Raw genomic sequence first — 14,281 nt, 5'->3', positions numbered from 1 at the left:
TGAGGAAGGGTTTGAGCATTTTTTGCCAGATTTGCTTTTGGTTTCCCAGTCGAGCTCTGGGTGCACTGACTCTACGCCTTCTCTTTGTGGTGCATATTTAGTGCCTCTACTAACAGTCTATTTGCCTTGCCGTCCATGTCCAAAATATGGCAACAGCAGAAAGGCCCGTTTTTTAACTTTTTTAGTGCCACATTTGCACCACTTTTTTACTCAAAAGCAGCGCAAACTTGCAAAATACAATTGTATTTTATAAATATGCGCCGCTTTTGCATCAAAAAAATGACTCAAATGCAGCGCTAAAAAAGTATTAATATGGGCCTAAGTGTTTCACTTATTAGCACTGGGCCACACCCATGCCCCTGGGGGAATGTCGCTTTAGGAACGCACTGGTGCTACACTGCCGCAGCACAACCTGTATCAGAAGCTTCTGCAGCCTCTTCTGTAATACCAAAGTGCCCCGGGGCACAGAAAGTGGGTGCACATGGCAGATGTGCTCGCGGGGCACGGGGCCATATCATGGTGACGTGCGCCATATCATAACGCTGTTTTATCTGCTGCGTCAGCGCTGAAGGAGTCTATGTGTTTCTTTTTGGCAGACTGAATGCATACATTCAGCTTGACATATCACTTAGTTAATGCATGTTTTTATGACAGAGCTACTCGGAAACCCATAGGCAACTACCACCTTCGTTTTCCAAGCTCTGCTGTAAACAAACATGCATTTACTTGTAAATAGTTTTGATTTAATGTAAGCTAGATGTCAAAAAGAAGTGCAAAATCCCCTTCTCCACTGGTGCAGTGTAGACAACGCCATCACGATGCGGCTCCTGACTTTTGACCCATGCAGTGTAAGAGAGACAAGCACTTAGCAGCAACAGTCTCGGTGACTGATCTGCTGGTCTGCTCAAGCCGTTTCCCGCCACCACCTCTCTCACCGGATTAAATGCCTCACAGCCGCATCAAACTGCATGAACATGACATCTCTTCGAACAGTAAGCAACTGAGCCACCGCCTTCGGGTCCTGCGGGCTGGGGAGGCTGTCAATCAATCTCTGCAGCTCGCGAAGCTCACTGCCTACAGAGAATAACACACTGATGAATAAGGTACTGTAAAGAAGTCAACGATATTTAATTTAACTTAGTTACTGCGAGATCACAGGTAAATGTAGGCTTTTTTATATTTTTTTTAAATATTAGTTTTTGGTTTTGTTCGATACTACTGTATGTAACAACAATTACTTTTTGAAGCGCAGGTTGACACAATGTAGAGCAGTTTTACATCGCTAAAAATAACAATCAATGGAAAATGTAAAAGTTTAGGCTTTTGCGTTTTCAGTTATAAGCCAGAAGTATTGCCTTTAACAATCTAGGCCTATATAGCGTTCGATAATAGCTTTTTGATGGAAAAGAAGTGGTATGGGAAAAAGGAAACACACCTAGGAAGAGGTGTGGGCAAAGAGAGATGCAGAGGTAGGTGTTGAAAGGAACGGTGCAAGCAGGCAGAAGTGTAGGGAGGGAAAGGAGTGGCTGAGAGATCCACTGGGAGAGGTACAGGTATGGAGAGACTTGGGCTGGGCGAAGGGTAGGCACATGTGCCAGCAGAGACAGTTGTGGCTGGGAAAGATAGGGAATGGGCAAGGTGAGGGGGGCAGAGAAGATGAGCAAGCAGGCATCGGTGTGGACAGAGAGCAGTGAGGGAGTGCAAGTTGGGTGCCAGCAGGGATATGTATGCTTAGGAAAAGCTGTAGGCTAGGAGAGAAGTAGGGAGATACGACCAAGAAGAGGCCGACGCATGGGTTGAAAGAGGTGTGGTCTGGGTGAAAGCAGGTGAAAGACGAGGGCAGGGAGAGGGTCCTGGAAGGCACTGGTCTGGCTAGTGAGAGTTGTTGGCTGGGAGAGGCTGAGGCGGGAGAAGTAGAGGACAGGAGAAAGAAGGACAGGTAGAAGTACGAGGAAGAAGATATACAGGTAGACAGGTGGAGGATTGAAGTTTTGCAGGTGTTTGGACAAAACAGGAGACAGAAATATCGGAATTTAAATGTTGTGGCACACAAATATCATAATGCACAAACTTTGTTGACAAGAATATCCTTTTTTGAGGTAAGCAATATCTTTGTAAAGAATTTCAATTGTTTTAATATGGTTTGAACTAACATAGCTGTTAAAAATATTGTTTCTGATTATTTTAATGTGTTTTAATTGATATAGTAATGTTATGTGTTACTATTGTTTATATAAATGTCATAAATCGTTTCTAAAATATAGTTTGTAATTTTAAGTGATGTCGCTTTTTTATTAATTTGTAATAGTAATTTATAGCATTGCAGTGAGTTGTTGGACTTGTAGTGGGATAGCCATTTAGGTAATACATAATTAAGAATGATTTAATACATTTTATTTACTTTATAATTGATATTTATTTATTATGTAATTTCTGTAGTACTGAATTATTTTCTACATATGTTATTTGCAAACTTCTAGGTTAATTATTGAATTTAATTTAATTATGTAAAATATGGAATACTGATTTATTTTACTTATATGTTAGTTGTGGGATGCTAGGTTTGTAGGGGTACAGGGTAAGAAGTAATTCATTAACTTTTATTATTTGTAAATTAGTTATTTTATTGAATTTTAAATATGTAACTTGTGAAATACTTATTTAATTTCAATATTTACTTGTGGGGAGCTAGGTTTGTAGGGGTGTAGGGTTGGAAGTTAATAATACATTTCAAATCATTATTAATTTTAATTAGTTATTTATTTAAATTTGTAAGTTATGGAATAGTTATTTATTTAATTATATTCTAGGTGTAGGCTGCTAGGTTTGTGAGGCACAAGGTAGGAAGTTAAGTTATAATTGAATAGCAATTAATTATTTATTGATAACTGTTAGACCTGGCATCCTTGGAGTGGTTCCCCCTAACTTTGTTTGCCTTAAGACCTCTCATTTCTGCTGAATTGTTTTTGTTTACCTTTAGGACTCTGCATACTTTACCACTGCTAAAAAGTGCTAAGGTGCTTGTGCTCTCTCCTTAAAACATGTTAGACTGACTTATACCCAACTGGTATATTTAATTTACTTGCAGGTCCCTGGTAAAGTGGCACTACCTCTGTCCAGGGCTTGAAAAGTAAATGCTACTACCATCAACTTAAGTAACACTTTAAACATGTTTCAGGCCTGCTACCGTAGCCCATGTGTGTTCAGTTTTAAACTGCCATTTCGACCAGGAAAAATAAACCTTTTGCCAGGTCCATACCTTTCTTTTTAATACATATTTGTCACCCCTAGGGTAGGCCCCGGTCAGCCCAGAGGTCAGGGTTCAATGTATTTAAAAAGTAGGGTGTACTCTTAAGTTTTACATGTACTCGTAGTGAAAACCTCAAATTAGTTTTTCACTACTGCAAGACCCATCCCTCCCATAGGTTAACATTGGAATTACCTTATTAAGTTGAATAGGTGTAACTCCCAAATAGGAACAGGTCACCCCATCATACCTGGTGTCTCTGGAATCACAATTTAAAATCCTAACTTATGGTGAAGTTGTATTTTAAATTAGAATTCGGAAAAAGCCACTTTTAGAAAGTTTGCGTTTTACTGCCTTAGCCATTTGATGCCTGCAGCCTGTCTCTGGGTCACATAACGGTTTGTGGGTGATAGTTGCACTTTGTATATTCCTCTTGGACAGCCACACAAAATGGGGGGCTTAGGTATGACTGGATGGGCCATCACTGGTAGGATGGGAGGGAGGAGCTGAGCCCAACCCCACTTATACTTCAATAGGCCGTGTCCTGTCTCCACACATAGGCCTGCACACCCCACCCCCCCTATAATTAGTCTGGAGCCAGGGCCTGGAAGGCAGGGCACTTCAAAGGCATGCCTCTAGAATATTCTGTTCACTTCAAAGGCACAACTGTGTATAAATACTGGTCTTCAGACACCACCACTTCAGTACACTTCTGGACCTGTGGGTACTCTGCTAAGAAGAAAGGCTGCTGTGCTGCTACAAGGACTGCTGCTCTGATGGACTGCTGCTCAAAAGGATCTGCTGCCCTGCTGTGCTGACCTGCTGCCCGCTTGCCTGGGGAAGAAGAACTGGACCTGCAACTTCACACTGAACCCAAGACCCCAGAGTGACTCCATGAGCTAGTCTGCTGTCCTCCTGACCTGAGCCTCAAGGACATAACAGGCTCCCCAAACAGCTCCCAGCTGCAGTGAGTTCCTGACCCCTAAGTGGTCCTGGACCCTTGGTCTGGCTCACAGGCTCTTAAATCAAGCTTTTGGGCTGTTTGTGACCGTGAACGGGCCAGTTCACACTAAATTGTGCCACTCACACCGAGAATCAGTGTGAGCTGTCACCAGCCCATCTCTTCGCACCTCAGCATCAACAGCATGCAGGGGTATACTAACGCAAACCACCAGCCCATCCGTTTCCACAAAGCCTAGCCTGCAATTCATGCGACTCTGGCAGCCTGCCACAATGCCCTCCAAAGTGAACGGGACTCTTGGCACAAAACCTGAAAGGGTAAAACTTCAGCGGGACTAATGTGGGAGTGTATCCGACCCATGCTCCATCACGTCAGTCTAAACTTTTGAATTCCACCCGGTTCACTACGACCAGATAGCCGTGGTTGGCGCTTTGTGCTGATTAGGTTTGTTTATTGTGCTGGCGTTCTTGTATTTATTTCATTTTGCTCTATTTTTCTAATTTGGTGTGGGATACTTTTTGTGTGGTGTTTTCACTGTTTTCCTGTTTGAAGTGTTGCACATACACTTTACACATTGCCCCTAAGTTAAGGCTGACTGCTGTGTGCCAAGCTACCACTGATCGAGCACAGGTTCATTAAGGGGTTGCCTGTGCCATCCCCTGATAAGGATTGTGGTTGCTGCTTGACCAGGGCTGACATATCAGTCAACCAACAACCCAATTTCTCACAATAACTATTTTTTCTAATAGCAATTACGTAAATTGATTATTTTTAGTTTTTAAATACATGTATATTTAATGTTAATTAACATTTTCTTTATTAAGAGTTTAATATTTTCTCTACACTCATGATGGTACTCATGTATTCCTTCCTGATCCTCTGGCTGCGGCTGCTGCCTCTGCCTGGGGAACAAACTGACTCTCAGTTCGAGGCCCTCCTCTACCCGCAGGCTCCTACCTGCGCCTCATCCCTGGTGGCCTAGTGGCCATCTACAAGTAAGTCTCTCTCTCTCTCCTTTACTCCTGGTTTTATACTTTTGCCTTTTTTCACTTCGTTTTTTATTTTTTATTTTTCTATTGTTTCTCTTCATTTTCTGTCTCTTCCTTGACCCTCTCCTTCCCGCGCCTCTGCTGCCCCTGCTGCCCTGTCCCACTCCCACCACGAAGTGCTTTTCCCACCCTCCCGCCTCACAGCAGAATGGACCTCCCGCCTCCCTTCCCTTCTTAATGGCAGCTGCGGCGCGGCCGCGCAGCAGGCACATCAAAGGCAGCCCTTCTGCGCCTGTTTGCACCTGGACCACACCCAGCGCCAGGAACCTTGGATCTCCGACAAGCCATTCCCTGGCCAGCCTCTATTGTGACCCCAAGACCCTTCACCTCCTTAACACCGCATCTCCTAAGGACACCCACTGACCTTTTTCCTGCCAGAACTGCAACCTCAGGCTCAGCCACAACAAACAACCGGAACACTCCAAACCTGAAACCACCAACGCCTGCCACGACCTCATCGACTGCCTCCTTCTACATATACACTCCCTCCATAAGCACATCACAGTACTTTGGGACCTGATTGACTCCACCCGTCCAGACATCGCATTCCTAACCAAGACCTGGACCAACCCTAGCTCCGGACCAGACTGCCATCGCAATACCAGACAGATACAACATCCTAATGAAGGACTGTCTCTCCCATCTAGCCGGAGGACTGGCCATCATATGCAAGTCAGAAGTCTGCATCACGGTGAACACGGAGGAACACTGCACCACAATGGAACACCAACACTTCCTGATCCACACCACTCAAAACTCCTCCCTCCGCAGCACCCTGGTCTACAGACTGCCCGGCCCCCACCCAGCCTTTATCAATGCCATTGTAGACACTGCCACCCCCCATGCCCTGGCATCCACCGACTACCTCCTCCTCGGCGACTTGAATTTACACCTCGAGGACCGCAACCACAAAAACACCATTTGCCTACTCAACAGTCTTGCCACCCTTGGACTCCAACAACTAATCATCGCACCCACATGCTAGACCCCATTTTCACCTAAAGCAACTGGATTACCATCAAGAATATCTCCATTCCGGACTGGACCAACCATCACTGCCTACACTTTGCATCACCGCACCCAACAAGCACCTCCATGTCCCCAGGAACAAAACAGGAAATGGAATGAAATTACAGATGAGCAACTCACCACCATCCTTGCCAAGTCACCCCCCCACCGACGAGCCAACACCGCAGCACACAAGCTCAGTGCCTGGATCACCGAATGTGCCAACTCCTTACACCCCCCCTCCAATCAACTTCTGTCAAGCGCATCCCAAAAAGAGTCAGCTGGTTCACCACTGAACTCCAACAATCCAAGCGCACTTGCAGGCGCCTAGAGAAGAAATGGAGTAACAGCAAAACCAGTGAAGACCTTGCTTCCATCAGAGCTGTCACTGCCACCCATAACCGACACATCAAGAATTTTTAAAAAGCCGCAGTCCCAGAATGCATCTACACCTCCCCTCACAAAACAAGTGAACTCTTCCTGGTAATCAACTAAGTCACCAATCCTCCCTTCGAAGCCACCAACATGCCCCCATCGCAAGACCTCTGCGACAAACTGGCCACCTTCTTCCACCGCAAGATTCAGGACATCTATGACAGTTTCCTCCTGCAGAACCCACCCAGCATCAGAACCTACGACAGACCCAGCCCCCCAGAACCCACCCAAAATGACCACAGCAGGTCCACTGTCACCACAGAAGAGACTGAAATCATCATGAACAACATTCACTCTGGAGCTCCCACAGAACCCTGTCCTCACCACATCTACAACAGAGCCAGAGCATCCATCAACCACGAACTCTGCAAGACACTGAACTGCTCTAGCAAAACAGCCACCTTCCCCGATGATTGGAAACACGCCAGAGTCCACCTTCTGAAGAGACCTACAGCCATCCATCTGAGCTAAAGAATTTCCAGCCCATCTAGCTGTAGCCCTACCCATGCAAAGTCCTGGAAAAAGCCATAAACTCGCAGCTGCAACAATTCATCGAAGACAACAACTCTCTGGATACCTCCCAGCCTGGCTTCCATAGCAACCACAGCTCAGAGACCGCTCTTCTTGCAGCCACCGATGACATCTGCAGACTCCTTGACTGAGGCCACACCGCAGCACTCATACTTCTTTGACACAGTCTCCCATAGCACCTTGTGCACCAGACTCCACGACGTAGAAACCCGCAGAAAAGCCTTGCAATGGATTCACTCCTTCCTCACCGGAAGAACACAGAGTCAGGCTCCCACCCTTCATATCCAAACCAACAGAAGTCAGCTGTGGAGTCCCTCAGAGATCCTTCCTGAGCCAACGCTCTTCAACATCTACATGGCCCCGTTTGCAGCCATCATCAGAGGCCACTGAATGAACATTGTGTCATATGCTGATGACACACAACTCATCATATCCCTCACTGAAGACCTGGACAAAGCCAAGAGGAACTTTCACACCGGAATGAAAGCCATTGCCGCCTGGATGAGGGAGAGCTGCCTCTAGCTCAACTCAGGCAAGACTGAGCTCATCATGTTTGGTAAACTCCACTTTACCCTGGGATGACGTTTGGTGGCCCACATCGCTCCCACCTACACCAACTGACCATGCCCTTAAGCTGAGAATCATCCTCGACTCCTCCCTAACAATGACCTGACATGTAAATGTAGTCACCTCTTCTTGCTGGCACACCCTCCGCCAACTCCACAAAATCTTAAAGTGGATCCCGGAAGACTGCCGCAAGATAGTCAGCCATGCCCTAGTCACAAGCAAGCTCAACTACGGCAATACACTCTACGTCTGCACCACGACAAAGAACATCAGGAAACTACAACTCATCCAGAACGCCACCGCCAAACTCATCCTGAACCTCCCACGCCAGAAACACATCTCCCAACACCTGAGACTCCTTCATTGGCTCCTGGTGGAGAAGCGAATCAACTTCAAACTACTCATCCATGCCTACAAGGCCCTTCACAACATCGAACCGGCTTACCTGAATCATTGCATCTCTTTCCACAACCCCGCAAGACCCCTCCGATCTGCCCAGAAGGCACTAGCCACCATTCCATGCATCTGGAAAACCACTGCCAGAGGAACATCTTTCACCTACCTCGCAGCCAAGAGCTGGAACAACCTACCCACACACCTCAGACAAAGCCCATCACTCACCATCCTCAGGAAGAACCTCAAGAAATGGCTCTTAGAATGAAGCCCAGACCCTCCACCCGTGCCTTGAGACCCTCATAGTTGAGTAATTGTGCTTTATAAAAACTGATTGATTGGTTAATTGATATATATAATAATGTGTTTGAAGTGAAGTATTTTCCCTACTCTTTTATAAACTGCAGTAGAAATAGTAATAGTAACCTCATCGCAGTTCAACACTTTCCCTACTGTTGCACTGTTTGGAGTCGGAATAGTACATTTCACCCCTCCAAAATCAAACGTTGTCCCTACTGTTGCAAAAACTGGAGTGGCAATAGTAAATATTACCCTCCAAAACCCTACACTTTCCCTACTGTTGCAGAGACTGGAGTGGGAATAGTAAATGTCACTCCTCTGATGTGGAATGCTTTTCCTACCGTTGCACTGACTAGAGCAGGAATAGTAAATCTAACTCCCCAGAAGTTCAACACTTTCCTGACTCTTGAGCTGTTTGGAGTCGGACTAGTAGATTTTACCCCACCAAAATGTTTTCCCAACTGTTGCATTGTTTGGAGTGAGAATACTAAATTTTACCCCTCTGAAGTCCAACGTTTTCCCTACTGTTGCACTGACTGGAGTAAGAATAGTAAATCTAACTCCTCTGAAGTCCAACACTTTCCCTATTACTGCGGATGACTAGAGTAGGAATAGTAAATCTAACTCCTCCAAAGTCCAACATTTTCCATACTGCTGCATTAACTAGAGTGGGAATAGTATATTTAATATTCTTAGACTCCAATAGTTTTCATAACATGGGAGCAATAATTAATGTAATTTTTTTTGTTTATATTATTTGTTTTTACATTTATTTTGTTGTTTACAGTATCTTTTGTAAATGTGTTTTTTGGATTTTTCATTGTTTAATATTTTATTCCATGTCTATGTTAATTATTATATGTTTCCTTATTGACTTGTTTAGATTTTTTATGGTTTTATTGTGTATGTATGTATTATATACATATGTGTGTGTGTGTATATATATATATATATATATATATATATATATATATATATACACACATATACTTATAGTCATAATTAAACTTTTATTTTACATATTAATTTTTAAAATGAATTAAGATGATTATATATACATGTATATTTTCATATTAACACATGTAAAATATTTTAAAATTAATTTAATGTTGTATATATTGTTACACTATACATATATGTTTATTTATTTAGATAGATAAATACAAACACATGAGTGTGTGTTTAGGGAAAATATATAGTTATATATAGTATTAAATATATTTCATTATGTATGTCTCATGTACGTATTGTAACAATTAATATAAATATTTAATTTACATTAAAATACATTTATATTAAAATATTTAAATTTTCTGCTCTAAAATATATATACATTTCCTTAAAATTGAGGAAATCTTTTTGAATATATATATATATATATATATATATATATATATATATATATATTTTCACACACCACCTTCTTAACGTCAAGAAGAATACGGACAACGTGGCACTGCAAATACAGTTTATTAAATAATGGCACCAACGCGTTTCAGCCGTAGCCTTGTTCACAGTAACACATAAACCCATTCAATACACATATATAACATATTGACAACATAAATAAAGGACCATCCTAAAAACAGTAGTGAGAATCGAAACTACTGTGGCATACATATTGGAACATTGCCTTTATCACTAATTCATTAGGTAATGTTAGATTCACCAGATTCCTAGTGCAACATTTGAGAGGTTATATTACTAAGGTGACTTTACATATTCAAAATATATATAAAAAATAATTAATGAAATTATACCAATTGCTATCATCAGCCCACTGGGGTAGGATTTTGCTATTACTACTTACTACATTTTATGAGTGAGAATATATCAATGAATTCCCTGCACCAGATACATTCTTTGACTGTCAACGGTATCATACTAGCGGAGCCTGGTGCTCTGGTGACCATATAAGGTCTCTCTAGGCTGCCTCTTTTGTATGGCTCTCGGGCCAGCCCCCTTGTTGCTGAGCTGCCCTGCTTAGGTACTTCCGCCCACATGTCACCGCCCCAAACCTGTGCTAAAAATGCCCCAGAGCTTGCAGGTGTTAAAACCTCCTTCACCCTTTCTGGCGACGGGCACCCTTTTCTTAGCGTTTCTGTCCCTGCTGCTGGTGCCCTTTTTTTGGAGGGGTCTGCTGCAACCTTGGCTCCCCAGGGCATCTCCACTCCTCTCCCCATTTGTCGCACTGACCCCCCCAGCTTTGCAAATAGCAAAGGTGCAAATGACTTTAAACATTCTTGTACAATCATGCTGATTTGCTCACCATTGTTTGTCCTTGCTCGCTTGCTGGGTCCTGATACCCCCGCTGCCAGAGGTTCACCTGTGTCTTTCTTGTCCCCTTGTTTACCTCCACTGCTTGCATTTCACCGTCGCTTCTTTGGTTCTTCAGCCAAGTCCACCTCTTCCCTGGCTGTTCCACTATGTACCTCCTTGATATGCTCTTCTTGGGGGTGTCCACTCTAAGAATTTCTTTGAGGTCGATCTCCTGGTCGGAACCTTGGTTCTCAATTTTGGGCTATGTTGACACCGCTATTCAGACACATTGTTGGCAGGGTCGTGTCGCCTCAATAGGCTGTCCCCTGTTGTTCACCACTAACCAACTCGGGTCGCGTCACCCTCTTGGCTGCCCCGATTACTCCTTGTTCTGTCTCTGCAGTGAGGTCACGTCGCCCTTTAGGCTGTCCCCGGTTGACCCCTGCACTGGGTCTCACGTGAATATTGCTTGATTAGCTGCCTGGATCTCGCCTGAGGGAATTGGATTATCCCTTTCTTAGTGTGATGCACTGTGCAAGTGGCCCTGTTAGTCCCTAGGCAGCTCGTGACCTTCGTTTGTTTGCTCTTCCTTCTTGAGCGTGTGTTCCCTTATGCACACGCTGCTCAGCTGATTGCCTGCCCAGGTGCTATCCTCAGTTACGGTGTGGGATCAGTGTCCTAATGGCTTCCTGGGAAGAGCTGAGATGATCAGCTGCCTGACTGGTGCTGGGCGCTCGCAGGGTTAATCCTGAGAAAGGGGGTGTGGCTTTGAGCTCCTCCCACGCTCTCCCTCTCTCGTCACTGCTGGCCTTCTTCTCTGGCTTCTGGAAAACACCACCTTTGAGGCTGGAGCTCAGAGACTAGCCGTATATGCTTACCGCACTTAATTAGGAGAAACTCTGGTCCATATTTATACTTTTTGACACAAACCAGTGCCGGCGCAGGTTTGCGTAATAAAATGTACCGCCGGCTAACGGCATTCCTACGCACCATGCGGGCACCTTATTTGAGGATTGACGTTAGCCGGCGCTGCTGGCTGGTCCAAGTAAAACAAAATTACTCAAACCAGGCAGCGCCGGCGTAGGGGAAAATGGGGGTTGTGCGTCAAAAAATGGGGCAAGTCAGGTTGGAGTCAAAAATCATGGCTCAAACCGGACTTGTGCCATTTTTTGACGCACAACCCCCATTGAAATGACTCCTGTCTTAGCAAAGACAGGAGTCATGCCCCCTTGCCCAATGGCCATGCCTAGGGGACGTCTCTCCCCTGGGCATGGCCATTGGGCACAGTGGCATGTAGGGGGGCCCAAATTAGGCCCCCCATGCCACTTAAAAAAAAAATATATACTTACCTCAACTTACCTGGGATGGGTCCCCCCCATCCATGGGTGTTGTCCTGGGGTGAGCCCACAGGTCCCTTAACGTCTGCCCTCACCCAGGCGTTAAAAAACGGCGCACATCAGGCTGTGCACTGTTTTTTAAGGCCCGCCCCCTCCTGTGCGTCAAAATGACGCAGGAGTATAGATAAGGCGCACAGGCCTTAAAGTCATTTTTTGGACGGGAACGCCTATCTACGCAAGGCGGTTTCCCGCATCCCAAAAATTACCCACACTGAGGTTTTTTGACATCTGCGGGGTCGGGCATCATAGTTTAAATATGGGGCAAGATTTGCGCTAAATTTGCGTCAAACATTTTCACGCACATTCGGCGCAAACAGAGTATAAATATGCCCCTCTGTGTCAGTTACAAAGTGGGCACTCCTCCTTGCATGGGGAGGCTGCCCCCGCAACTACGTGCAGCGCTCGTGGCCCACAGTCCTACTGGCTTGTACGCCTGTGGCACACAGGGCGCGAGGCCCGAGAGCAGGGTTTGCCCCAGTCGCGGGGGACTCTCTGAGGCTGCGGGCCCTGCGCTGTGCCCCCTTTTGGAGTGCGCAGTGCCTCCCACCTGCTTCCTTGAGGCTGCTCCGTCTGCCGTGACTGTCTGTCTCCGGGACACGATAAGGCTAGCTGATCGCACCTGCCACCCCGCTGAGGTCATCGCCCGCCGAAACAAAGGTTCTGCTGTGCAATAACGGCAGATTGCAAGGTAGGTGATCCCTGTATTCTTGTCACATCGCTGCCCGGCCGTCCAGCTGAAAAGAGGGGTCCTGGCCTGGGCAGCCCCTTTTATGCCCCTGCGAGCCTTTGGGCCAAGGGATAATTCAAACCATTACACGGCCTCCTATTGGCCCCTGGAATCGCTCCCCTTTTGAAAGAAGTGCTTTTGTCACCCCCTCCCCCTGACCATTTCTGACCTGTGACCAAGAGAGAGAAAGGGGTGCTACTTCCGAATTCCTCTGTCTGCACGCCCCTACGGAGTCATTGCACGCTTTGTCGTGGGCCTAAGAGGGGTTTTTGCTCTGACTCCTCTAGTCCCCTTCATATGCAGGCCTTTGCCTAAACCCTCTGGTAGGGTGGTACAAGCAGCCAGGTTTAGCTTAGAGGCAATGTGTAAAGTATTTATGCAGCACTTCAAACTGTAATAAAGTGAAAACACGCCACAAGAGAAATTCACACTCAGTAGAACTAGATTTCAACGTTTTAAGTAAAAACTATGCCTAAAAGTGCAAAGTGCCAATTGTAGCTACCAGGTCACTTCTGACAAGCTCACAAGTTCAGGCCAACCACGATGGAATGCGGGCCGGCTACAGGGACCAAGTTAGGCCAGCTGAATAAAAGTACCTTAAATTCTGGTTTGCTGAGCGTTGCAAGATCCTGTGTTGAGGATGGGTCACGTAGCAGCAGTTTTGAGGAATGGTGGGGCTGCAATGCAGAGTCCTGTGTCATCATCGAGCATGCTGTCGATGAGAGGCTTGTGAGGCACAGTCCCTTTGTCGAAGATGCATTGCATGAGGACAGGGTCAAGACTGATTTGCATATGGCTGGGTCCAAACTGGGGTGGTGTGGTGAGCAAAATAACGATGGATTAAACCCAGGTCTTTGTGACTGGGGGTGAATCTTTGCATTGTTCAGCATTCCGTCCATCAGCTGTTCTTTTTGCATTTGTTGCCTCAAGTGGGAAGGGTATGTCCAGTTGTGGGTCCCGTGCTCACTGCGCAACTGGATTCTAGCTAGCTTAGATGATGAAGGGTGATACCTTAAAACCTGTCCTAGGATTCTTGTTTCCGGTCCAGGGAGGACCTGGTGTGGCAGTTCGGGCTGGACAGTTCCCATGAGGAACAGGGTCAAGACTGATTTGCATATGGCTGGGTCCAAACTGGGGTGGTGTGGTGAGCAAAAAAAATGGATTAAACCCAGATCTTTGTGACTGGGGGTGAATGTTTACATTGTTCAGCGTTCCATCCATCATCTGTTATTTTTTCATTTGTCGCCCCAAGTGGGACGGGTATGCCCAGACGTGGGTCCCATGCTCACTGTGCCACTAGATTCAAGCTAGACTAGCTGATGAAGGGTGATACCCTGAAACCGGTCCTAGGATGCTTGTTTCCGGTCGAGAGAGGACCTGGTTTGGCAGTTCGGGCTGGCCTGTTAC

At 45.7% G+C, this 14,281-nt stretch overlaps 1 protein-coding gene across 1 annotated transcript in view; it reads right to left on the bottom strand.

Moving 5' to 3' along the window:
- LOC138297105 (uncharacterized) overlaps positions 1–14,281 on the bottom strand; it is a 648,847-nt gene that overhangs the window by 364,199 nt on the left and 270,367 nt on the right. Inside the window, exon 31 of the mRNA XM_069236605.1 lies at positions 936–1,074. Within this exon, the coding sequence (XP_069092706.1) occupies positions 936–1,074 (139 nt within the window). The remainder of the gene's footprint in view (positions 1–935; positions 1,075–14,281) is intronic.

The sequence above is a fragment of the Pleurodeles waltl genome, chromosome 5 (assembly GCF_031143425.1).
Source record: "Pleurodeles waltl isolate 20211129_DDA chromosome 5, aPleWal1.hap1.20221129, whole genome shotgun sequence".
Classification (NCBI taxonomy): Eukaryota; Metazoa; Chordata; class Amphibia; order Caudata; family Salamandridae; genus Pleurodeles; species Pleurodeles waltl.
Note: the sequence above shows the minus strand (reverse complement) of the source record. Positions and strands in the feature narration are given on the sequence as shown.